Raw genomic sequence first — 27,637 nt, forward strand, 5'->3', positions numbered from 1 at the left:
GGCTCCTGCACGCCCTCTATTGGGCAACAAGACCACAACCCGGGCATGTTCCTGACCAGGAATCCAACCGTGACCTCCTGGTTCATAGGTCGATGCTGAACCACGGAGCCACGCTGGCTGGGCCCACTGTCTTCTTTCTAAAATAAAGAAACGGGTTTTCCTCACCAGCTCTCACTCTACATGAAGGTGAATTGGCAAAGGCAACGCCCAGTAAAATACTTGACAAACAACGTCATATTTATTGAATGCGTTTTATTTTAACAACCAAAAAATTCTAACAGCCTAACAATGCACATAAGTTAAAAATTAATTATCACTTAGTGATAACAAAGATAGTTGATTTACATGGAAAAAAGAACATTTACAATATGTTAATCCTTATTCACATTGTTGATACCGCAATAAAACACAATTTGTTTTTCATTTCACACACACAAAAAAGGCGGGAAATTGTGCTTTGTCAAGAGGCACTACAAGAGAAAGTTTCTTCTTCCAAATAGATATTATATGACAGATATTGAATAAATAGACATATATGCATTGTAATTCGCAAAGATCTGGCAAGACCACAGGCTAAAATGCCCACAGATTCACTTAGAACCACTGCAAACTTGGCAGTGAAATTAAAAAATAAAAGGCAAGACTTAGCATTGAAAAATACCTAATAAATTTTTGGTTGAAGTGTAAAAGATACCAAATGCGGATGCCATCGATCGATGAACCACCTTGTAAGAGCTTGGCAAATCAGTTTCCGTTACGTGGACAGAGTGACCTTCAGCGACAGTGTAAGAAGACAATTTGGAGAGAGTAACTCGGAGATCAGGGGGCAGCCACGGCCTTTCTGATTAAAGCCGCAGAGCGCTACAGAAGGAGGGGGGTGCTGGGCCCAGGCCTTAACCGCAAACAGCCATCCTTTCGCAAAGGTACGTGATGTTCGTGTGGAGATAATCTTTTCAACATCAGTGTTGGGAAAAGTACAGGAAAATGTCCCTTTAAAAACTCCAGAGGTTATGAGCAGCTAGAATTAGCTTGTATTGCAACGTCTTCTCCCTGTATAGTGTAAGTTCTGAGTTAATATCTACACATAGAGGTTTGCTTTTTTTTTTTTAACTCCTACCTTTTATACCTTTCAAATATATAAATAGTATTAACAGTTATATTACAATGGTCGTGTAGTAAACAGAAAATAACTTTCAAAGTGATATTGCATGAGGTCTTTGACAAGGTTGCATGAGAACACAACTCAAAAAAAAAATAAAATAAAATCCAACGGTGTGGGTGGGGCTGTCCGCTGGCCACGATGGAGCCCGGGTCAGGCTCACCAGGCCGGTCCTGGAGGCGAGGTCTCCTCTTGCAATGACTCTAATGGAAGTGGGTGGCAATGCTACGAGTGTGTCTGAGAGGAAACTAAAGGTCGGGGAGCCGTGGCAGAATGAATGCAGCGTTAGTGCCCACTCCACTCGGCAGCCCGCAGGCATCCGTTCTGCTTTAGTACAAGTGACCGGGGTGTAGGGAACTGGGAAAACGTTTCCCGTTGGTGACGAGCAGGTGACTCCGCTGCAATGGCATCACCTGCTCAAGTGCCTGGAGCTGCACAAGGACTCAAGCCCGGGCTCTTGCGGGGGCTGCCACGCGGAGGCTGCGGGAGCAGGGAGGAGAGTGTCAGGTCGGGGGGACGGAATGTGCGGGAAGGAGAGGAGGCCCAGAGGGAAACAGGAGTGAGAGATGCCTTCTGGGAGACGGAGGGAGATTTATTGGAGAGGGAGCCCCTTCAACTGGGCAGCAACTTCTTTTCTAACTTAACATTACATTGAACTATTTTTCTATTTAAAAACAAAAACAAAAACAAAAAAGACAAAAGAAAACAGCAACAAACAACTTTTAAATGAACAGGCTTATTCATTTTAAGATTTGAAGCCACGAGCAGGTAAATAAGTTTCACAACAAAATGTGGCTCATACTATGAATTCCATTATGTCCAACGTCAAAATGGCGTTTTATCAAGACCACGCTAATGTCCAAGTTTTCTCTGTACCGAATTTCAGGTTTACTCGTTTGGAATTCCACAGAAAAACATCTGTTCACTAAAGCAACGGCAGGTTGAATAACGGAACATATCGAGTCAGTTTAAGTGTGCATTGTGTCTTTAAGAGTAATTGGACTTGTATCATTTAAGGTGCCCTGATTTTTTTCCCCTTTACGTTCTTCTTCTTTCTCTCTCTCTCTCTCTCTTTTTTATTTTTATTTTTTTTGGCAGTGTTGATTTATTTTGTTAAATACATACCTCAAAAATTACCCATCAAGCTGCCAGACAGGAAGCCATAGAATTAAAAAAAATCAGGGATAAACACAGAAAATAAATAGGAATTCAAAAATAGTCACCCCACCCTGAGAGCAGGCCGAAGTTTATCAAAAAGCCAAAGCGACTCACTGTGAAGTGGTTTTTGTTTTTAATACATAAACAAGTCTCTTCTCTAAGAACTCATTTCACAGTCTCTTCTTTCCTGTTGTAAAAGTTCTCTGTCCCATGCAATTCTCATATATATATATATGTAAATATATAGATATATACATATACATATACACACACACACACACGTGTCGCTTCCTTCATGTGTTTTGTCCGTCTTTTCCTCCGGAACTTGCCCCCTGGCTCTTCGATTAAGTGCAAGAACAGCGAAGGCAGAGTCTCCCGGGATCGGCATGACTATGATCCAGTCCATGGTCGGAGTGTAACACTTGAGTGTCTTTGCCAAGGCGACGTCTGATTTGGAAATACTGAACGTATTCACTCTACAGGTGTGTCCTGTGCAACAAAGAAATGTCAAAAAAAAAAAGGTAAGAAAAACTAAACAGACCAAAAAAAAAAAAAAGACAAAAATAAAATAAGGCCAAAAAAAAAATTTTTTTTAAAGCAACGAAAACAGAAAATCCTTGGACCGATGTATTGCTGTGCCTGGTGGGGGTTCACATTATCTCTGGTCGCTGTCCGCGGGCGCGGCCTTGCCCTTGTCCGCGCCCTCCTCCTCGGCCTCCACCTTGAACATCTCCTCCGAGCCCTCCTCGCTGTCGTTCTCCTCCGACTCGGTCAGCAGCTCCTCGTCCTTGTACTCGGCCACGTCCACCGCGGCACCCAGGTGCTCCTTGAGCTTGCCGTGGTGCTTCACGTGGTACCGCTGGTTCTGGAAGAACTTGATGATGGTGTGCTTGGGGAGGTCCAGCTGCGCGGACAGCGTGTGGATGGCCTCCTGGTCGGGGTACAGGCCCACGTCGTGGATGAAACTCTGGAGGATCCCCAGGGCCTCCAAAGAGATCTTGGTGCGAGACCGGGGCTTTTTGGCACAACTGTCTTCGGTGGGCGGAGGCGGGGGCGGGGCCTCCTCGCGGGGAGGGGAGCTCTCCTTGGTGGGCTGCGACTGCTGCCTGTGGAGGACCTGGTGATGCAAATGAAAAGAAAGTTAACAGGGGACTCCCCATGTGACCTTTGCCGAGTCATCACCCTCTGCGAGATGGGCTGTCCATGCAGCAGGGGAGCGAGGCTGTGCTCACCTGGACATTCAGGTCTCCAGAAAGCCAAAAAGCACTGCTGGAGATGCAGACTCCCATCTACAGGAGGTTAATAAGAGCCGTGCCCTGGTGGCTCAGTGGCTGAACATCAACCTATGAACCAGGAGGTCACGGTTCGATTCCCCGTCAGCGCACATGCCCGGCTTGCGGGCTCCATCTCCAGTGTGGGGCGTGCTGGAAGCAGCCGATCAAAGGTTCTCTCTCATCACTGATGTTTCTATCTCCCTCTCCCTCTCTGAAATCAATAAAAATATTTTTTAAAAGGTTAGTAATAGTGATGTTGGCGAATATTTACATTCTGAGGCCCAAAGACGTTGGTCATGGTGGCCAAGGTCATTTGAATTCAAGCAATCTGGCTCCAGAGTCCTGCTTGCTGTTAGCCAGCATGATGAGCCTGCCACTTCCCTGAAAGCCAATGCCAAAGAAACCAGACTCAGAAGGAACATGTGGGCTCTGCAATGACAACCCACGGGTTCAGGTCCAGATGCTTCCACTTAGAGGGGCGTCCTTGTGCAAGACCCTGAGCATCTTTAAGCCCAATCTCCTCACCTATAACAGAAAGACAAGACTACCTTCCTCGGGATGAGGCAACAAGGAGTAAAGGGCATAATGCACCTAGAAGCAGTGCCCACCTGAAATCAGAGGCTGACAAACGTTTCCACTGAGGGGCCAGGGAGCAAATGTTGTAGTCTCTGTTGAATGACTCAACTCTACCTTTACAGCATGAAATCAGCTGTAGGTAATATACACACAAACACCATGGCCACGTTTCAATACCATTTTATTGACAAAAACAGGTGGCAAACTGAATTTGGCCGATGGGCCATAGTTGGTCCACTTCTGGCTTCGGGCAGACTTCCAGGAAATGACAGCCATTGTTATCATAAGCCTCACAATCACGCTTAGAGGAATCGTGAATATTTGAGCCAGAAAATCAATCCTTCCTAAAATTGGGAACTTTTCTATATTTTCTCTTGGCTCTGATTTTGATCCTTAAATATACACTGAGTGGCCAGATTATGATAATCTCTGAATGCATAATAATCTGGCCATTCAGTGTGTGTGTGTGTGTGTGTGTGTGTGTGTGTGTGTGTGTATTAGAGGCCTGGTGCATGAATTCGTGCATGGGTGGGGTCCGGCCAGCCTGGCCAGGGTGAGGGGACATGGGCAGTTGGCCAGCCTGCCTGCTGGTCGAGGGGACAATTTGCATATTAGCCTTTTATTATATTGGATATACACTGAGTGGCCAGATTATTATGCATTCAGAGATCATAATAATCTGGCCACTCAGTATATATTTTCAAATAAAAACTTCCACATTAATTTAAAGGTAAAACTTTTTTGTAAATTATGAATTTTTAAACTGTTTCATACTCATATAGGTGGACTTTCTCAATGTCACTATGAACTATTAACCCTGTTTTGCACACATTGTCTACTTTCTGTATTTCTACCCTTAATATCAAGGTTTTCTAGTTGTAATTAATTTAAATTTCTATTTTATCTCTACCTATCCCACACTTATTTAAAAAAAAAAACCACCACAACAACAAAAACTAGTTAGGCAAGCTTTTTTTAAAAAAAAATCCACACCCAAGGATATGTTTTTTCATTGAATCTAGAGAGAGAGGGAGGGAGAGGGAGAGAAACACCATGTGAGAGGGAAACATCATCAGTTGCCTCCCCTACATACCCCAACACGAGGACTAAACCCACAACCTGGGTCTGTGCCATGACTGGAAAGTGAAGCCATGACCCTTCTGGTGCACGGGACGGGGCTCTAACCACTGAGCACACCCGCCAGGGTGGCAAGTTTATTCTTGATCTTCATAATGGCTTCTTAACGATATCCCTCCGCATAAAATAATTTCCCCTTTTAATATTGATTTATGAACTTCTTCAATCTGACAAAAGAAAGGAAGCAATACAGAGGAGACTGTCAGAACCACGCCCTGCGCTCTCACATCGGCCCATGTGAGAAGGGCCGTATGGGGGGAGGGATGTGAGGAGAGGGGGGAGGGATCCCGAGAAGGAAGCTCAGCTCTGCTCACACCTCACAAGGGCAGCAGCGATGCTGTGGAATGAAGAGGCGCACTCGGTGGCCCTACTTACAAGCTTTTGTCGATTGCAAAGGCAAAGACCACATTTCTTCTACCCCGATCCTGCCTAACTTCCCGGATCCTGCCGAGCCCTTTAAGAACAGTGAGTGTAGTTTCTAAAAAATACACACACATTTCTCCTCTCACCATTCTCTCCTATTTTATACCACCTTGTTCAGGTTAAAGTAACAAGTTAAATACTTCCCAGAGTTCAGGGGAAGTCCATCTAATCAGTGCAGAAGAAAACATGTCTAGTTACATTAAAGAATCACTGGTCCCCCCACCCTCACCACCATCACTGTCACCCCCACACACTACCCATGTGACCTGTTTTCCTTTTTTAGCTATAAAACATCACCATCAAAGCAAGTGTTAACGAAAAAACAACAACAACAACAACAAACTCTGGCATTTATCCACGTCTTAGGGACCATCTGATGAGAAAATAACATCTCAGCAATGGGAAAATACCAGTCTTTTACATAGAATTTAATAAATAGTAGGGCAGATGAAATGGTTACCTACGATAACAATAAAAGAGGATGAAACTTTTCAAATAATAACTGATAATCAAGCGACAATCAACACAATCATCCAAAGGACCATCGAGTGCAAACAAGAATACCTCGTTGTAAGCTGACTGCCGGGAGTGAAAAGGAATCTGAAACAGAGACCATGGAGCAGTGGCCCCGGAGGTCCGTGTGACGTTGGCCAATTAAAATGACTGTTCCTGACGTTGGCTTTATCGCTTTCCACTAAGAGCAAACGCGTGTGGCCTGCCATGGGAAGCTGGCATCAGCAGAAAAGGGAGCCCCATTACTTCCACACCCTCATTACAGCAGCAGGGGCTGCGGATCGGCCTGGCGGGCCGCACTGCCCAGGGCAGCTCTGATGGCAGGAAGACGCTGCCTCTGAGGTCAACGTGTGGGCAGCCGCGCACTGCAATAAATGACCCTGCGTCAACAGGTGAGGGCTGGGCTTTCTGGTGGGAGAGGGAGACCGGAATTACGTATGGAATACATACATACTCGAAGATCACAGACTCCAGCACGAGTACCCCCTATTAGAGCAATTGCATTAATTGGAAAACAAAAGAGAATTAAAATGCCCCATTTTCTAATTATGCTTGCCTTCTGTAGTAAAAGTCAGCACAACGGTTCCATTTAATTAAATCATCAGATTGGTTCTTTAGGGGTTTTCCATTGTGCACTGGTTAGATTTAAAGAGATTTTTCCAAAACTCTACTTGGAAGTTACTGTAATCTTTCCGCATGACAGGGTCTGTCCACCCAGCGGGCCCGCGCCACCTCCCTGCTTCATTAGGACACAGCAGTGGCAACGCATGCACACGGGAAGCCACACATGGAACAGAAACAGCGGGGGTCACAGCTGCCCTTACTGAGCGTGTCCCCTGTGCCAGGCAGTGCCGAGAGCTGCACAGGGACTGGCCTTTATCGCCCTCCCGTTGCAGCCGGGAAGTGCTGTTTGGACCAACAGCAACCTGAAAACACGGAGCGTCTCGGGAAACGCTTGACATTGGAAATGAAGACCAGCGGGTGCTGTGGGTCTGAGAAGGCAGGTGGCCCAGAACGATGCCAGCCCATCAGAGGACAGGAAGGTGTTTCTCAGAGAAGTAACCACAGCAGACATGATCTACAAAGTGAACCATCTTGTTTCTGGTCCACGTTCTATAGTGAGTGGGGCGGCATGGCACTAGTCCCATGAACAAGGGATAAGTGATATTTCTAGCTTCTTTGAAGAGATAAGGAAAAATGGAGATTGACAAAATGAGTAGCTCTAAGGTCAGACTGTCTTACAAGTCACCAAAAGGGCCTACCTGAGGTTTTGGGGGGTTTATTATTATTGATTTTTATTTTTTTTTTTAAGAGAGAGACAGAAGAAGGGAGAGGGAGAGAGAAACATTGATGTGAGAGCGAAACATCAGTTGGCTGCCATAGCTTCTATTATTGACTTTTCAATATGACAATTAGGGTTAACAGCACTGAAATTTCTAATTAGCTTCAATAATAAAAGAAAACAATAATAATGATGGTATTAGTAGGTGGTAGCATTCATAGAAAGAGTATTATGCGCTAAAAACTGGCTTAAATGCTGTAAATGTATTTTATTTTATTTTCACAGTAATACTGGAGGTAGGTATTTTTTACCCCATTTTATGATGAGAAAACTGGAGTTCGGAGAGTTCAGACAATTCGTCTGGGGCCACAGAGCTTATGAGTAGCAGAACCAGGATTCTAAAACTTGTCTGTCTGCTTTTAAGTCCAATGCCCTTAAACATATGTGCTCCTGCCTTCTGTGAGCAAGATTACACTGGAAAATTGAACCAAGTCTCTAGAGCAAAGGTGGCAGACCATAAATAAAACATCAGGTAGCAATAACTACGATAAGCAAAAATAGAGCAATAGATGAGGAGGAGCAGTGAGGGGAGAGGACATTGTTTTAGAAACAGTGACTCCCTAAGGAGGAAGCATTGGAGCAGAGGAGGAGGGAGTGAGGACCAAGCAAAGAAGAGCCTCGAACAGCCAGCAGAAGGGCCGGAGGCAGGAAGACACCCGGTGTGTTTGAAACATCAAGGAAGATGCCCTGTTAGAGCTCTGCCATCCAACACAGCAGCTACTAGCCACACTGTCTGTTCACTTGTAGAGTGAAATTAATGAAACAAAAAAAGAAAAAGCTCAGTTCCTCAGTCACAATGGCCACTTCCCGAGTGCTTGATGGCCACACTGTGCAATACCATCTTGGACAGCACGGACAGGGCACAGTTCCCTCATCACAGGGAGTGCTGGTGGGCAGCCTACACTAGACGGTGCAGAGGTGGCCTTGGCCAGAGCAAAGGACCTTGGCATCCACAGTCAGGGTGATGAATGTCCTCACCATGCACTGCCATCATAATCTGATCTAGCCCAGAATATAGTAGGATGTGAAACGGGCACTATTACTAGAGAGGAGAGAAATAGTCATCTCTCCACCTGTGAAGTAAGAAAAACTCAGTTTGTAAGGTATTACTGGGCTCTCCATGGCCTTCCACAATAGCACTGCTATCAGAAACACAACCAGGAGGATGCAGGGGCACTTCTCAAGAGAATGGTCAGCTTACACTTAGCTGACGGCTACCCTCTTCGTTGGACGTGCTTAGCGTGTCTAAAAGAAATTATGTTTAAAACAATCAAACTGGGGTTAAAAGAGTGAAAAAAGGATCCATTCATCAAATACTTATGGAATGTCTATAATAATTAAACCTATTAACTTACAAAGCTTTCTAATAAGGAGTCCTATCTTCAACAATTAAGTGTTGATGAATAGGTTATGGATAGAACATAAACAAAAAGCAAGTTAAAAGTCTAATAAGTTCCTTCTAATTTATTTGCTGAAGTCTCCCTGGTCTAACTATGACATACATGTACATAAATGGACATGAAGATGTGACAAAATGTATTGTAATATGTTGTAAATATATTCAAAAGAGACATCAGCTGCAGACTGAAACCCAAGCCTCCTTGCCCAGTGATGAAGCGCAGTCAGAACATGGACACGTTGTTTCTCTGCCCTCAAAACTGAACATCTTGAAAACACAGGGACAAAATGGTACCATGACAAAATCTAAGGAAGATAAAGCTGTGCTTCTTAAACCTCTCAGTGTTCAAATACATTTTGAGGGCCTCAATGAAAACCAGCTGGGAGTCATGTGTAAAATATAATGGTTTTTGCCTGCAGGGAAGGAAGTGAGATCTTGAACGATTAAGTTGAGGAAAGTATATAATTCACTGTATCATTATGGGGTGAAATGGATTACTTATAATAAGCCAAGACTTTGTGGTCTCTTTATAGAGAGAAAATGAGAAATTATTAAGGAGGTGACTGCAGAGGGTGGCTGATCCAGGGTGGCAATCGGTTGAAACAAACTTGCCCAGGTGGTCGCTTCCACCTCTCTAGGACAAGTCCCACCCAGAGAGGTGAGCCTCCCCCGAGCTTCGGGTCCTCAGGGCTGACGCACGTCCACGTCCACAGGAGGTGAGGATGCAAACAAGGTGGCTCTGTTGCATTTATTTTGAGTTAGTATGAGAATTACTTGGACTGGTTTACTCTGACCGCATTCTATGAAGACAGAATGTAAAAGAGTTGACCCAAAAGAGGAAAGCCTTCTTCCGCTGAGAGTCCTGAGAGGAATATATTTAACAGATGATAACAACTGGTTGAAAGGCCCTGTGCATAACTCAATTAGACTTTGTTAAATAAATGGATGAATAAATTCTGCTATTTAAAAAAATACCATGTATAAAAAATATCATCTAACTTGAGATACTTGTCTTAAATTTCAACAACCCAGTGCTACATCCTAATATTCCCCTTTTTTCAAAAGCATCAGTTAAGACTATTAATTTTGGCTCAAAAATTCAATGGGGAGAACTTAGCATTAATGATTAATAATGAATGTAAATACTGTATATCTATCTCAACGACTGGACTGTGACCTACACCCTCGCACGCCATATGCCAGCACACTGAGTGCTCAGGTCCTTTGTGTTCTGAGGAACTAAATTAATTCCATATCCTCTCTACTTTCAGACCAGTTATTATTCCTGTTCTACACATCTTACTATTTATTTTTTACAAAGCTATGTTTTAAAAGTAAAGAAACTTTACTCATCATAGAAACTTACATTTAGTGGGTATAGGAGAGCAAATATATGTATTTACCATTTCTTGATTTTTGTGTGTGTGTGTGTGTTTGTTTTTTTTTAAAAAAACACATTCCAGGGCACGGTATAACCCATAAGATGATTGTTATAAAACTTGTGAGCAAGAGTTTGGGGATCACAAAGTTCTGGTTTGGAATCCAGTCCTTAGTCCCAAAAGCACTTCTGTTTACTAGCCTGGTGAGTCTGAGAAAGCCACTGTGCTATTCTGGAACATCTTTCATGTAGTGATATGAGGAATAAGCGAGAAAGTGCATGTTAAGTTCTTAGCAGAGTTCTTGTCATAAGGTTTTCATAAGTAGTTACTATCATTGAAAAATGAAAAGAGGATTTAAGAATCAGTAGTATACTGCCTCATGTATTTTCCTATCAATTGTGAATCATCAACAAATTCAGAAATCTCTTTCCTTTCACACCAAAGACCAACAGATCTGCAAATAGAGGTGTCAACCAATAAGTGCTCTTATTTCTTTTGCTCATACACTACCTCTGTCTTTGATCTTTAACCTGCCACCTAGCACATGGCGCAAGTTGCCTCTTAAGCATCTGTTACATGAAATTATACTTCACAGTCATAGTCCTATTGGGGGTGGGCCCCCCTTAGGAAGACATCCTATGTCAGTGGTTCTCAAAATGTGGTCCAGAGACACCTGGGAGGACCCTGATACCCCATTAAGACATCCATGACCTCAAAACTATTTTCATGGCAGAACTAAGACAGTATTTGCCTTCTGATCGTGCTGAAATGTATACTGAAGGTGCAAAAGCAGTGGTCGGAACACGGCTGGCCTGCTGGCATAAATCAGGTCAGCGGCATCAAGCTGCACTCTAGCTGTATTCTTCACAGCCACACGCACATTAGGAATGCCACTTTCATGTAAGAAGGCCCTTGATGACGTAGTAATATATGATGAATTATATTAAGTCTCAATCCTTGAGCATACCTTTTCAAAATATTCTGCGTGAGGAAATGAGACGCCCCTCTGTAGGTACAAGAAGGAAGATGGAAGATGGTGGTCATGAGAAAGAGCATCATTTCTATTGGAAGGAACAACTAACAGACAAACTAGGATTATTCAGAGTTGGGTATTTGGCAGACATTTCCTTAAAAGTGAAGTAAGCCTGTTACTTCAAGGAAAATATCTGAGAGTATTTGTTGCCAATTATAAAAATGGATCTTTCAAGCAAAAATTCAAATTTTGGAAAACTTGTAGCTGCCATTATAAAATTAACACCTCTCCAAAATCTTAAAATTTTCCTAATGATATTGGTGGTGATTTAACAATTCTTTAAGATGTCCTAGAATGGAATATGTCAAAATTTAGATGTACATAACTCAATCTTTCCCAAATGACCAATTCATGGTATTGCAACATCATAAACAGGTAAAAGAACCATTCAAAGTCCAAGGCAAATCAATGAGTTACAAAGTAAAAAAAATATGGTAAGTTCATCAATATGACTTTAGATTCTAATTGGCAAATATCCTGTAAGAAACTACTTGCAGAGTTTTGCTATAGTATCAAGAAGAATATTACCTGGGGAGGCTATTAATATATTCCTTCCCTTTCTAACTGCATGTCTGTGGGAGGCTTGCTTTTCTTCATTTACTTGAACCAAAACCACATATTGTGTCAGATTGAATGAAAAAGCAATTATGAGGATCCAGTTAAGCCAGATATTTAAAATATTTACAAAAAAATGTGTATAAACCTATGGAACTCTTCTCATTTCTTTGTTTTAGAAATAGTTATTTTTTCATATATAATAGACAAATATGCAAATTGACCGCACCTTCGCTACGCCCAAGCCACGCCCACCAACCAAGCCATGCCCACCAACCTCGCCCACCAGGAAACCGTTGCAGGGAAGTTGGGGTGTGGCGGAGCCCAAGGCTGGGAAAGCCTGGGGCGGAGGCTTTCCCGACCTTGGGCACCAGCCACCAGCGGGGAGCCTGCACGGATCACAGGAAACCACGGGGGGGTCGGCTCCTGCGATCCCTAGCAGGGACTCTGGGTGCCGCCGAGCCCAAGGCCAGGAAAGCCTCGGGCGGAGGCTTTCCCGGCCTTGGGCACCAGCGGGCAGCCTGCACGGATCGCAGGAAACCACTGGGGGTCGGCTCCTGCGATCCTTAGCAGGGATGCTGGGTGCAGCCGAGCCCAAGGCCACCGCCCGGGGCCAAGCCCCGACCCTGAAAGAAGGCAGAAGGCGGTGGCCACAGCCAAGGCCTGGGTCCCCGGTGCCGGCAGAAAACTGGTGCAGGCAGCCAGGTGAATGAAGGTCTATTGCACGAATCTTCGTGCAAACGGGCTACTAGTTTTTTCATAAAAATATATTATTTATACATATCACATATTCTTATAATTATTTTAAAGTTAATAAGCATTTTAAAAATTTCTCAGAATTAATTTCTACTATGGTAAATACTAACAGTTAAAACACATTATTGGAGTTCTCAAAAGTCAAAGTAAAAAGGGATCCTGATACCAAAAAGTTTGAAAACTCTGAAATGCATGAATCACACTCAACATATAGGCCTGTCTTTTTCCTAATGAAAATCAAGCACTTCACTATAAAATTCAAAATGGACCCCACAGTTTAAGAAATCCTTATCTGAGCCAAGTCCCCGGGAGCATCTTAAAGAATGAATGTAAGAGAAATTACACATGCATTATGACCGGTCTCTTGACTTGATCACTCAAAGACATTTTCACAGGCAAACCATTCTCCAAGAAACACAATTCAGACCATTTCTAAGTCCAAGTGATCTTACTTGAGTTGGCTCTCGTGGTTGTAATTTCACATCCTAACATTATAAGACTTATTAAAAACCATGGTTTAGTTTCTGTTGCTTTTTTTGGATTATACAGTATCCTAAGGTCAAAACTCAGGAAATCTGTTATTAAAAAAAAAAAGTATCCATGAAGTGATGACAAATTGCAGACTACAGGTGTTAGATTACATTTTGACTCCAGGCAGGTTTAATATAAGTCGGTCTCCTTTTACAATTGCTCTTAGCACATACAGCTACAGGAAGGGGATTGTTTTAAAAATTAAAAAAGGAGAGAGAGAGAGAATAAGGAAAAAAAAAGAGCAGTGCTCAATAAAAGAAGATCATGTCAAGAGAAATCAATACAAACAAGCAAAATGCCAGGAAGTCTGACATGGAAATATGTGTTCAATTTCATCCAGCCTTAGTCTGAGTTTCCTTTAATATTGTAACCAAGATGATATTGGGACATCATGTATGTTTTTAATGCAGTTTAATAATTGCTTCTCAAAATAAACACTTTGGACAAAGATAAAAGCACTCTGACACAATAATCTGTTAGAATAAACTTGGGTGTTGGAGGAAGCCTAGTTCTTAAAACAGCCTTTGGCTTATATCATTTCCTCTTTGGTAACAAACTGAGAACAACTTATGCTAACGACTTTGGGATGTTTTGGGGAAAAAAAAAAAAAAGAGGGTGGGGTGCAGTCACTAATCTAACTATTGGGAGTGGTCAGAGTGTGCAAACACAGAAGAGGTAGCAGCTGGGTGGCTGCTCCCGCACTGCAAGAGATGAGCTGACAGACAGTAAATTAAGCAGAGTCAAGATGAGCAACTACATCTCAATCAAATAGACATCATGCAGCTTAACAAACAACCATTTCTCCTGTTAGGATGTAGAGAGGTAAAGCATGGACATACCTTGAATCTAAAGGCAATGCTACCTTTCCCTTCATCAGCATCATTGATAGGATGACCAACATTCTACCAACAGGACAGACAGCATCCATGCGATGACTCAGGAGGAACAGACCCTTCAGAACGGTCCAGGCCACGACCATGAATCCTTCTGCCCAGGAGAAACCATCTCCCATCCCACCCACCCCAGTTCCACTTGGCTTGACACCCATGGGTATTCAGATCCTCCCTACTCCCATGCACCTCCACCCCCTTCACAGCGTCTTCTCAAAACAGAAACATGCACAGAGACGACCCATCTCTTTAAGATCAGACTGAAGGTACAGGTACCACTAAAATGTCTTTAAAGACTTGATATTTGTGTTAAAATGGTTAAGGACTAACATGGACATGACGAGGACTGACAGTTACCTGTGGAATAATGGTTTTAAAACAAATGCATGACTTGCTTCATGGGTATAACCAAGAAAAAAGTGGCTTTTGCACCATCATGAATGAAAAAAAGAAGAAGGTCTAGTTCAAGTTAAAGATAACCAGGGTGACTTAAACAAAGAGGGTAAAAGGTTGGGATCACTTGAATACCAGGAATTCATAATGTACTAAAAGAGCCAACCTAAAAATGCATAATACCACATCAATAGCAAAGGCCAAGAGAGAAAGGTGTGGGGAGGGTTTGGGATAAGAATGCTCCGTTAGAATTCTTAGACAGCGAATCCAGCTGGCTAAACTAATTCTCAAGGTCAGTAAAAGCGTGACCCAAATGAAAACAACAACCAATGCCAGTGATACGTGACTCAGTGAGCTCTAAATTGTGAATTTTTAAAACAGATTCAAAGTAAGATTTAAAAGATAGAATGCAGACACTACTTCAGATCAATATATTGCATCCAATAAGTTTAACCAGAGCAGAATTCTTGTTCCTGTTATATGAAAACATATTAAGTTAAATGGAGGTAGAGAATAGATGCATTTTCCCAAGTACAGATATCATGTAGCCAACCCAAGAACTGTGTCAATGAAGATTTAAAAATGATTCCTAAGATAAAGCTAGAGTCAGAACTCAAACCACTTCCAAATTTCCTAGTATTTATAAATCCAGTGACAAAAATAATAACTTGAAAATACCTCTTTGGTAAAGAATGACCTAGAAACGAGGATAACACGGGGAAAAGTAATTACATATACTTTAAGTCAAAGAATCTCAGTAAATTATGTGAGCATCCCTGAAAGAAAGCATTACTTGTCCTGATTTACACACTCACTATACAATGTGACTCGAGGGTCAAGCTTCTATAACTATTTAATCCTAGAATTAGGGTATTATTAAAGCACTTACTATATTTAAAAATGTAAGTGGGTACTGTTGCATTTATTCTTCAAAGGAGGAAATGAATAGGTGAAATTGAGCTCTGGCCCCAAGTCACAAACCCCAGAGTCCAACCAATAACAAACATACTCTTGCTGCTGCTTAGGGCTGGGAAATGAAGAAAAACACAAAAGTATGTTCCGTTTCAATGTAAGTTTTGAGCACAAATTCATTTTGGTGTGAATAAGTATCTTCCAATTAAGATGTAAAAATAACCCTAGAAACGACAGAGGATACTATTCAGTGTTTCAAGTTAGGAGTTAAAAGTGAAGACAAAGCAGTTAGAAGAATTTGAATACCTTATGGAGAAGTTCCCCTTCCCACATGTTAACCCCACTTTTAAAAAAGCACAGACCCCATTTCATCAAGATGTGCTAGCACCGAAGAGAGAGAGGAGTCCTAGCCAGGACTCAGGGAGGCCTCACTCTCCCCTAACTGTGACGGCCCCAGTGACCTGCAGTTCTGTCCTTTCCCAGCTTCTTAAAGAGGAGGATTTAAATTACTTAAGGAGAAGGGGTGTTTGGATTAGATCGTTTACTTGGGGCAGAAAAAGAAGAAAGAAGGTAACCCATGAGTCCGAGGCCTCCCAGGAGGCCACTGGGAACCCTGGGATGAGCCGCATTTCCTGCACCATTTTCACAGTCGGGGCACGCCGACGTCAGAACCCTCTGACAGTTATGGTTCGTGAAAACATTAGACGTTCGCCAATAAAATACTACCTCTGTATTTTTTGCTTTCTGGATGTAGCCACTTAATGACAGGACTTAAGAAAACTGCGCTGTGTGCAGCGAACACATACTAAAGCACAAATATTCCTTTTTAAGAAAGCGAGCCGTAGGCAGCGCATTAGAACCAACCGCGCTGGTGGAAGACGGAGCAGCCAGCACCACCACACGCTGACATTGAGGTGCATGATACCCTCAGGGCCAAACTGGGTAAACAGAGTCAATGACCAAAGAAGGGCTTTCTCCCGGGCCAGCTGGGAAGGTGGAGGCCGCCGATCCCCAAGGCGTGGCAGCGAACATTCCCGGAGGCTTGGCCGTGAAAAGGTGTCAGAGGAGGGCTGAGCGCACTCAGCCTCTGGTTTCAGCTTCGCGTCATTTCATGAGAAACCGGCTCCCTTGGCATTACTGTCTCTCCAGAGAAAAGGGATGTGGAAAGGGGAAAGACAGGAGTAAAAACTTCCCAAAGGCTAATTCTGCATCATCCTTTTAAAGTCTAAGCCACTTTGATGACTCTGTGAGGATGCTGGCTTCGCACCCTCCACAGGAATAACCCTGCCGCGTGAAACCAGGGGTGGGGAAACTTGGGCTTCTAAACTCTGTGGCAAGCGCACCAGGTGAGATGGGAAGCAGACGGGCCAGGGGCCGGTTTCCTCAAGAAAACGAATGCCCTTCTCCCGCCCAGCGCTCCAAGGATGGCCACTGGGAAGGGCAACGCTCAGATCCTCCTTCCTGGCGATTCCTTTCCCCGCAGGAAGCCCGGGGTCTGCCCGGCAGGTGAGCCATCACATTCCCTCAGGCGCGGCGGCCCAGCAGCATCCTTATGGGCTCAGAGGCACAGAGCAAGTCCATGGCTGCCTGGGCCTCAGCTTCCTGAGCGCACAGGGCGGGGCAACAGGAGGCTCACAGCTGTCCACAGGGAAGAGAAGGCAATCGTTCACAAATAATAATCCAAGGACACACTCTGCTTCGCGAGCTCGCGGCTGCCAGCTCCACTGCCCACCTGTGCGGCCGTCCTCGGAGACCAGAACTGCCAGGCATTATACTTTCAGATGGGAGTGGGCTTCTGGGTGGATGTAACTGAAGAACTGAAAATTCTGCACAAAACAAACCTACTTACAGATGCCAGGGGCAGGGAGGTCATCAGCAACGCTGACTGGTGCTCCAGACCCCGCCCCGAGGTGCCCAGGCCGGATCTGAGTGCTCCTGCCTCCTTCCCCTCCCCCGAGCCCCCATGTAGTCAATCCCTGCGCTGCTGACCACCCCTTTTAAACACGTCTCCCTCTCCACACTTACTCCATGGCTGTTACTCAGGCCTGGACCATCCATTGCCTGAACGACTATGACTTCCTCCCAACTGGCCCCCGGCCACGGCCAACAGAGCCTCTTCCAAAGGCCTCCCGCGGCCCTAAGACAGGCGAGGCCTCTGGGCTTCCGAGAAAGCTCGTGACCTGTGCCCCGGGCCCGGCCTTGCTCCTCCACCCCTGCCTCCCGGGCTGCCCTCGGACCCCACAGCTGTGGCCGCACCCCCGCTGCGGTGCCCTGCACCTCGGGCCTCGGCCGGCCCTGCACCCGGACAGCTCCTCTGGGAGGATTCTGTAAGCGCCTGGGCAGCCCGACTTCCCGGAGGCCTCCTGGGTCCTCCTCCCGCTGGCTCTCGGGTACGTGTGCCCCTGCTTTGGGCTTTTCCTCCCTGTCCCCCTTCCCAGCTGGGGCTGCAGTCATCTGCCCTGCACCTGTCTCATCACAAATCTGTGAGCTCCTTAGGAGTGGATGCTGTGTGACATTCGCCACGCGCACAGGTCAAGCACGGTGTCTGAGTGACTGTTGGAAACTTCCCACTTATCCTCAGGGGTCCAGAACCGCTCTGTACCGGCGACAGACGTACCATGCAGACCTAAGTCTTCCCAAAACGTAGAGCATGTCTTCGGCTCCAAGAGAAGGAAAGCAGCGACAAGGTCGATGGGCGCTCATTGAAAAATACACTTACACCAGAAAGAGCGGAGCGACAGTCGTTTGTAATACTTACTAAATGCAGGCGTACACTTTGAATCGGCTGGTACTATCATACAGGGATTCACGTTCTTTAACTACCCCAACATTATCTCACTGAAAATCACCGACACGCAGAGACATACGTGCCTGGTGTGACTGTCCTCGGGGCTAAACACTGCCACGTTCGTTGTTTGCCTCACTCCCCCTCCCCGGTCTGCAGGGCTATTTCCACCTCCAGCAGAACCCACAAGGCCCTCGGCTGACAGCTCCTATGACGAGGAAACCGCTGAGGCCAAACGCAAGACAACAAATAACAATGAGAGAGTCTATGGAAGACAGAGAAAGGGAACCTTTAAGAAAGGTACAAGAACTACATGTATTTGCTGAAACGTGGTCGCATGGCTCACAGTAAAAGCCCGAGACACAGCGCTTCTCGGCTGAATGCAGAAGGTTGCCTATCTACACGATGCCTTGGAACGCACTCAGGTTTTCTCCAAAACACGTAGGAAATGCCCAATGGTTATTCTTGGAGTCGAATGAATGGCGTGAGCCATGTGCGGAGGAAGAAAAGTAACGGAGTGACTTCAAAGCATGTGTGTTTGCCTCCACTTTGAGCGAACCTCTGTAGTTCCTACACTGCACAATCCAGAGTGAGTGAGGCGAACGCTTTCCAGTCGGGGCCAGAACCTGCCTTCGGCGCTTCCTGCCGCCTTTGTAACGCAGTTAGATCTTATCAAAACGTGTTTTTAGAAGTATTCCACTAAAACCAAATAAACCGTGGAAGTATGGAAAATCTAGATGCCAAATAGAAGCCATCTCCTTCATCCTTACGGAGACCGAAAGGCATTTTGGTCCCAGAGAACATTTTTGTCCCACGGTGAGGGGCTTCTAAGGTGTTATACAACCCCCCTCACTGACAGCATAGTTAGCTTTGTCAGGGTCTCTGCTGGAATAATAATTCCAGACTGAGCAAAGAATTCTATCAAGACTCAATTATCACATTAAAACACTCCGTCATGTGTTCCCTCAAGATTCCCAACTTTCTATTTCTGAGAAGAGAACAGATTTAATGAGATATTTTTCAAAGTGGAGCTGGTGAAGGGAATATTTGTGGAGAGGCACTGCCAAAAAGACAACTCACTGGGTAGACACAGATACGGCAAAATTTACCACCTACGCTGGAGCGATGGGTATTAGATAGCCATCTCCGAATAAACCCTACAAATCCATGGGGCCCTGATGGTCTACACCAAAGGTGGCATTGCCTAAAGGAAATCTCTAAGGTCAACTCGCAATTAACTGAAAGGTTTTGATTAAAAACGCTATTGACTGCTTTTATATCACACAGCTTCCTGCTTATTATATTTCATGGGCTAAGGAGGTGCCAAGACATTAAACTGTCAATAATCTATTAATACTGGACTGTGACACTCACTCTCCCCGAATCTGCAGGCAAAGTTCTTCAAGCCAAGTACCTGCTTGGCTCATGCAAATTCCCCAATAGGGAAAGCATCTCTTTACGACCTCCCAGATTAAACGCCTAGGAGTGTTGACAAAACAGGACAAAAATATGCAGATAATAAATGCGTTTTCAGAGGAGTTAAACAAATATTTGTTTTCCTAAGAAATTGCTGAAGGGATGGGGAATGTGTCCCGGAGTCGGACTTTCTTTCTAAGCCATATTTAACAGTTTCTAAATTGAATGTAATAAACACTTTACGAAGAGAAATGAGAAGTTACTTAAAGGGAGGCTCATAGGTCCCTGCCAATCAGCATCTGGAAAGCAGTTATACGTTGGGGCAGGGTGGAGGGGGGGCGGCTTTTAATGAATTTAATAGGGAAAAGCACTTTAATTAAATGCTGTCAAAGCGGATTGTATTAATGACTGCACACAGAGGAATTTCGAGCGGGCCAAGTTTATTTAGCAAAGAGGAACGGGGCTTTCAAAGCCTGCAAGTATTTATGTTTCCGCAGTTGCAGTACATCTAGAAGATGATGGTGGTGCCAAATAAAAGCGTTGAGTTATTAGATATGATTTTATTTATTGTGTATTATTAAAGCCTCAAAGGCCTCAGGGGAATGAATTTCATTTTCAAAATGAAACTCCGCGTCTGATCTGAAAGGGTTAAGGAGAGAGAACATTGGCCCCCAGTTTTTCCGTGCCCTGAGTGGCTACTGGGGAGGACCCTGCCCAGGGGCAGCCAGTCAGCATGCACTTCCCTGCACGGCAGTGGCCAAGCAATCGATGACAGTATTTCTTCTCAGACTTTTTCTCCTGGTGTTTGTCTTTCCCAGTGATTTGCCACCAGACATAATTCATTCTATTACACATAGCAATAAGCTGAAAAATGACCAAAGCTCCTAAAAATCTCCATGAAAATTTGGCTGCCATAACTTTCTTAATGGAAAACACGAGCAGCGCACACTTGGACAAAGGAAGAGGCATGGGATGTCTGACTTGGGGCCAACAGGAAGAGAAGAGAGGTCTTCTTCAGGATCTTCTAGTCAGAGGGAGACCACGGAACAAGCCTGTTATTAATGCTAATGTTTTAAAAAGAAACAAAGAAAGTATGAGCCTTAATGCATGAAAGCTGTAAAGGATCGAAAAGCTGGTCTGGCTGGAAAATCCTATGTGTGTGTCAAAATGATTTTCTCTACCGTTTGTAAAGATGTGATTATCCATGATATGCTATTATCCACGATAAGCTGCAAGGGCGAGGGATTGCAAGAGAAGGCACAGCGAGCCGAGGTCTCAAGTCCCTGCCACCGCCATGTCTGTGTGATCACAAACCACAGCCATGACTTACCACATCCTTCTCGCAGTTATATATATATATAAATATATACACATACATATACACATACACACACTTCTTCGGTCTGTCTTTAGATTTTAATTCAAAACATGAGGAAGGGGGAGGAGGGAAATGTGAGGATGGAGGAAAAACGCAAAACACAAAGCCCGGCACCTATTTCCTTTCGAGAGCAGGGTAGTGGTCGCAAATGGAGACTTTCAACTTCCTAAATAAATAATCTAATGTTTAATACGCAGCCCCATCCCAGCTATTTATTAATATCAGATGTCTGATCTGTGTCTTTGTAGTTCTGGGATTTACAAGCAACTCAGCTTTCCCCCGTCTGTGCCAAGATGTTTCAGACTAGTCTTTGAAAGCGCAGCAAATGCAGATGAATATGACATAAAATAGGAACTGATTCCATGCGCATTCTCTCTGTGAGGAATGGAAACACAGGACACAGATGACATTGCATGTTCATATGGTGTCCTCTATAACTCAGCTCCGTGTATGCACACGTGTCAAGAGCGTGGAAGTCCAGCTAGTGTATCTGTCCGAGGGGCTCAAAAGACGGTGGTTGGTTTCTTGCAAATAGCATGTTAAGGAAACATCTCCCCTGGTACGTCAGTAGGTCTACTATGAAGATGGATCAAAGGATCGTCAGTGGCTAGAACATACCGGTGCATCTGATCCAGATTATGTTTTACAAGCCCAAGAGTCTGTCAGTTTGCTTCTCCCCTTTCATTACCAAGGCAGTGACTATATTATCTCCCAGCACAGCCTGCTTAACCACGCCAGCTCTATCTCTTTGGGAGGCTTTGGTTCCACGTGAAGTGTAAACTCAAATAAGGATTTCTCTCAAACGTCTACCCCTAGATTATACCGACATACAAATAGTTGGCATTTGTCCACCATTATTCCTTCCCACTCTTCTGTTGCCACACTCTTTGACGTGAATGGTCATATAACTGAGATGAGAAAAACTATACTTAAAAAGTACTGGCATGTGGATATTGCACGTCTACAGTATAGCTCATGTTAGCACATTCTGTTCACTTAGATCCCAAGAGAAAGAGGAAGGCCTTTCCATGGCTACATATATTCATCTTTAACCTTTTGCACTCGGATGTCAAGTGTGACTCGACACGGTTAGCATCGGTAGCAGCTCTTTTTATACTCTTTGAATGTATCAATAATTTGAAATATAAAAAAATCCAAATAAATAAGTTTGTATGAAAAGAAACTCCAGTTTTGTATCCTACTGCTGCGCTTTGTAAAATCTGGGGTATTTAAAAAATTAAATCCCGAGTAGAATAAAGGAATCGAGAAAAAAGCAAGCGAGTGCAAAGGGTTAAGAGGTCACATCATAGATTTTAGCTCCCCAAGCTTAGAGTACTTTTTAAAAAATAATTGACTGTCCCTTCTGAAGTGCACTGTGTGGGTTCAGTTTACCATATTTTTTAAAGTTCTGCTAAAATAACTGGTTTCCCATTTTCTACCTAGAGTCCTCAAATCTCTTGGGTGTTTGGCGCTAGGAAATCACAGACAATGGACTCATGATGCTACATGGTTCCGATTCTGCAAAAGAAATCTAACCAGCCACTCAAGTCCGACGTGTACATCACGTACAGAAAGACACACAGAGACAGACTTCCTTGAACATGAAGAAACAGATGTAAAGGAAGGGAAAGCATGAAGGGGGAAGAGGAGAAATGACTGTCTAAATAAACCATTTTGATGCCCACGTGATCACGTGAGCTGCAATGCCAGTTAGCCATTCAGTTCTGGGAACACCTGACCTTTCTCTCATTCAGTGGTTTTCAGCATATTTTCTTTATAATAAATAAATAAATGGATATCCACAGAGCTTCAAAAAACGTTAAATGGAGTCTATTCAGTGTTGTGCTGGAAATGTCTAACAGCTGGCTCTCTGGAGAAAAAAGCCCCGATCCGATCATTTGCCGATTTCTGTCCTGAGAATAATCCCAGCATGGCCAGTTGAATTCTACCGACGGTGTAGCACCTCCTCCGCAGATTCCTGACCTGCCTGCAACACGGGGTTCCAGGAGCCTGTGTAAACGGACTCCAGCACACACATAACCCGCTGTGCAAAGGGCGACGCATCCCTCCTCTGCTTCCAGCCTTGCTCCCTGGGCAGCCTTGGCTTGGCCTGATTTACCTGTCATTTCCCCAGCCCCACAGTGAGGAGGACGACCCTGATGTGAGATGTAATTCCAGAAAAGAGTCCATATCAAAGCTGAAGGGTTATACGACTTGCCGTGAACTGGATCTAGAAACAACCTGTGAAGGAACTGAACTTGTGACCTTAGAGCTGTCAAATCTATCTACTTTGCTTGATCTCCCATTTCTAGGGTTAAACCGAGTAATAGGACCTTGGCAGTCTTCCGTTAATTCAAAGTGTGCTTTTCTATCATTACAAGGGGAAGTTCCAGACTTCAGCTTAATAAAAATCAGCGGTAGTTTTCAGCTACATTAGATTTCCACACTAAACAGAAACAGCTGAAGAAGCCACAAGTAGGTAGGTTGGCCTACGATTGTTTAAAACTCAGTGCCTGACTTTCTCTTGTGATTGTCATAACTATCGGCCGTAAGACAATCCACTGGATCTCTCTGAGCCCATATAAGGTGTTCGTTAGCTATTATTTTGCTGCCAATTTCTTTTTCCAAAATGCATTTAACCTCCCAGGAGCAATGTCATACTACACTCATATTTAAGAAAATCCCAGTCATCTATATTGAATGTGCTTTAAATAATTATAATCAGAAAGATCTGCATTCAAAACACACATTTATGTCTGTGTCTACCATTCTGTACAACATCACAATTTTTTCAAAATTAAAATCAAATGGCTGATTTTATCACCAGGCTCTTAATCCTACGACGCCCACTCACGGAGCCACGACTTATACATTTGCTGTGAACTGCACTTCAAATGATTGGTTACCATCAATCGCAAAACTTGCAAATGTCTGACTTTTTTCTTTGGTTGTTAGTGGGCTAGAGCTGCTTCTATATTCCTTCTATAAAGACACTATTCATACATGCTTCCACTCCTCCTTACCTGCATTTGTGATAGGCTAGGGGGTAGAATGGTGCTGATGCCAGAAATTGAGTCACGTACATGATAACCACCCGCTATTATTTTCAGTATGGAGGGCCAGTACGAGTGTCCTAGGGTCATAGTGAATTAAATATCTTTGCTCAACCTACACAACTGAGCCTACGGTGCAAAAGTCTGTATTCACTCCTCGGGTAGCAACACAAGCCAGAGACTCCCTCTCTCCCCCTGACGGAGCCCATCGGAGGCCCGTGCAGAGCTGCTGGTGGGTGGGTGCTTGTTTAATGCTGGACCAATGCGATCCAAACACTGTCATGAGTGACATTTGGATAACCCTGTGGATTCTAATGTGTTGAGAAGGGCAGCAGAAGGCCTAGAGATTATCCAGAAGCTGAGTGGTCTTTTTGCTTTTTCAAGCTAAAAACATTTTTTTAAAAAAAAGTTCCAACCCATTTTTGTCATATCCAATGCATTTTATTATGCCTAACAGGGATTTTATTCAGAGCTCAGAAGAAAAGTTTTCACTTTTAAATAACATATAATGCCTTTTAAAGGAGCTTGGAAATGCAGAAAGGTCAGCTGAAACTAGACAGCTCTGAATTTTTCAAATCTGACTCCAAACAGTTGCACAACATACACCCGCTGGAGGGGCGGCGCCCTCTCACAGCTCACCAGGATACTGCTGCCCTTTCTCCGGCGCCTTCTATGCAGCCACCTTCTGTGTAAGCCTCAGCCCCGGAGAGCCGGGGGTACTGTCACCATTTCCAGAAAGTGGAAGTGGCCTCTGCAGGACCACAGAGCCCCCATTCCAGTGGTGACCCAAACCCAGGTCTTCCGAAGGCCCAGCACTCGCTCTTCATTATCCAGGCTCCTCCTCGGGCTTCTGGCCGGCTATGGTGCCCATCTACTTGGATACACACTGTGATCATTCACATCCCTTGTGTTAAAAAGGAAGGAGGAGGGGAGGCCAGAGATCTAATCTTCATTTGGATATCGTACTTTCCATTAAAATATTTCTGCCCAGCCGGTGTGGCTCAGTGGTTGAGCGTCAACTTATGAACCAGGAGATGGAGGTTCTATTCCCAGTCAGGGCACATGCCCGGGTTACAGGTTCAATCCCGGTGTGGGGCGTGCAGGAGGCAATCTATTGATGATTCTCTCTCATCATTGATGTTCCTCTCTTTCCCTCTCCCTTCCTCTCTGAAATCAATAATAATATTAAAAAATATATTTTTGAATCTGGCACTCCAAAAATCTTATAAAAATGGCTGTACTCATACGGATCTGTGGGCCAGTTTTGTCAGTTGCATCATTCCCAGCTCGCAGCCCCATACATCTCAGAAAAGCAACGAGGCCGGAGCGTCTAGAGCTGGCCTCTCGCCCTGTTCCAGCTGCGATCTTCTCTCAGGTTTACGGACTGGGGTGACCAGCCCGAATCAAAGCCTGTGAAGTTAGCACCCCTGCTCTGAACAGGCAAGTGATGGGACTTCATCCACGTGGGGAAACCCTTCTGTGCAGATGGGCAGCGCTGTTTCTTCCACAAAGACAACGAATACCCCAAATCCACAACCACCTGAGAGAGACGCGCTCGGGTAGAAAACGTGAAGCAGGCTCCCTGGTCCCAGAACAGCGTGTGTATTTTTCTGCCTCAGCCGCTCCCTTGGAGAGGGCCCAGTTCACACACCTGACCCTCCACGGGCCACACACGGCTTTACCAACACACGCGCCAGGAGCTAGGTGGTGCGGTTCAAGGGTTTGGTCAAGTACTAACAATAAATTAACCCATAACCCCAGGGCCAAGTAATCAGGTAGCTACTTAGAGAAGTCACCCTGGGTGGAAAGAATGAACATGACCGGGATTTGAAAAGCAGTGTTTGTCTGTGTGGCCAGGGAGCAATTAGGGGTGAAACAGACATACTTATCTGTTTCCCATCAAAACCATCTTTTCAAGTGCCACTCAATCACTAATCTGCATATGCAATTTTTTTCAGAACTATGTGAATCCCCTGGGATTCTGTAGTATAGCCTCAGAAGGTCTGTTTGCTTCAAATAGCCATGCTTTCTTTCTTTCTTTTAAGATACTATCGTCTCTGAGAGGCTCAGCGTGTTTTAAAGATATTACCCAGTACCTTCTGGAAACAGCTAGAAAAACTGAAGCAAAGAGGTGCCACCCAAAGTCAGAATCAGAGAAAGAAACAGGACCTATGGAATCCACTAACTCACAGTGGAAATCTAGATTAAGGCAAGATAATACGAGGGAAAGTGGAAGCTTGTTTTAAAATACAATTCTAAGTGAGTCAAGGGGAAAACTGCTCAAAATATGTGTGAAGTCCTACCTGTTTTATTCACTGATACACACACGGTGCCCAGAATAGTAGGTGGCACACTGAAGGAGCTCAACCAATATTTGTTAAATAAATAAGTAAAGATGTGAGAATAAGAATGGCCAGTCTTCTCAATCACATCTGTAACTTGAGGCCTGAAAACAGTTTTTCCATCAATATTAATCATCGTTGCCAGAAGCCAGACTTTGCTAGACATCTATAGAAGTATTTAAGGGGATGTATTTTGGTTCTCACAGATGAAATGTGACAGGGCCCCACAATTGCCTTAATTTAAGTTCAAGCTTATTTTGTTGTTTTTGTGAGGCGGGGGGAAGAAAGGACGCGTTCAAATGCATATCTTAGTTTCTCTATTCGTTTTGCCTCTCTTTCCCGACTTGCTCCCTATTGCTCATATTTAATCAGTTTGCCCCTCACAAAATTTATTAGCCATTACCCTCTGTTTATTCAGGTGTTTGTTTGTTTTTTTAAAAAAGTGTTTCAGATTATTGAAAAGAAATTTAAAAAAGAGCAGGAGTGAGGTAGAGAAGGAAGAAAGGACAAAAAGAAGGAAGGGAAGGGGGAGGGAGGTTGGAGGAAAGTAGGGAGGGAAGGAAGAAAGGAGGACAACAAAGCTTTATGTTCAAAGTATTATGTGTATGTGTTTGATATTATTTTCCTATCAGAATATCAAGAAAAGGCCAATGTGCTAAAGTTTACATGTGACTTCATTTGATGTCAGAATAAAAAAAGACCAAAAAAAAAAAATGTGTATGAAAAGTACCCTGCTATCCCAAAACTTTTTAAACCAGACATAAAACAGATAAATTTATATGGATGATTTTAATGATTCCTGAGCCCTGGGCAGTGAAGGCACCTGTACCATTGAGGAGTATTTGAATGAATGATGTCAATGACACAGCCAATCCTGATTCTCGCCTTTGCCTGGAGAGCAGCATTGGCTAAAACACCTTCCATTCTGTTTCAGGTTCTAAAAACCAATGAATATATCAGTAACCCACAGTGTCAGGTAAAGGGGTCACGCTGCACCTCAGAAATGCAAACTATCAAAATCCGACTATTCTTTCCAACAACACAGCAATGCCGGAAGAGCAAGGTCCTGTGTGTCCCCACAGGGCAGGACCGACGAGGAGCAGGGGAGCCCGGCTGACTGACATTCCACCTCCCGCTCCCAGCAGCCCTGGTGTTTAGTTTGGAGGGTGGTGTGTTGTGAAAGTTCAGTCAGGAGAGCTCAGCTTGGCAAAAACACTGGAACAAATCCACCAA

At 44.2% G+C, this 27,637-nt stretch overlaps 1 protein-coding gene across 8 annotated transcripts in view; it reads right to left on the minus strand.

The window, feature by feature from the left end:
* Positions 1-286: 286 nt before the first annotated feature.
* Positions 287-27,637, minus strand: part of SATB2 (SATB homeobox 2) — a 219,051-nt gene continuing 191,700 nt past the window's right edge. For 7 of the 8 annotated variants that reach the window (XM_079781987.1, XM_079781991.1, XM_079781989.1 and 4 more), the window contains one exon: positions 287-3,434. In XM_079781987.1, the coding sequence (XP_079638113.1) occupies positions 2,973-3,434 (462 nt within the window). In that variant the 3' untranslated portion in view covers positions 287-2,972. The remainder of the gene's footprint in view (positions 3,435-27,637) is intronic. The other variant, XM_079781988.1, reaches the window with a different exon arrangement.

Source organism: Cnephaeus nilssonii (genome assembly GCF_951640355.1).
Source record: "Cnephaeus nilssonii genome assembly, chromosome: 10".
In the NCBI taxonomy this organism is placed as follows: domain Eukaryota; kingdom Metazoa; phylum Chordata; class Mammalia; order Chiroptera; family Vespertilionidae; genus Cnephaeus; species Cnephaeus nilssonii.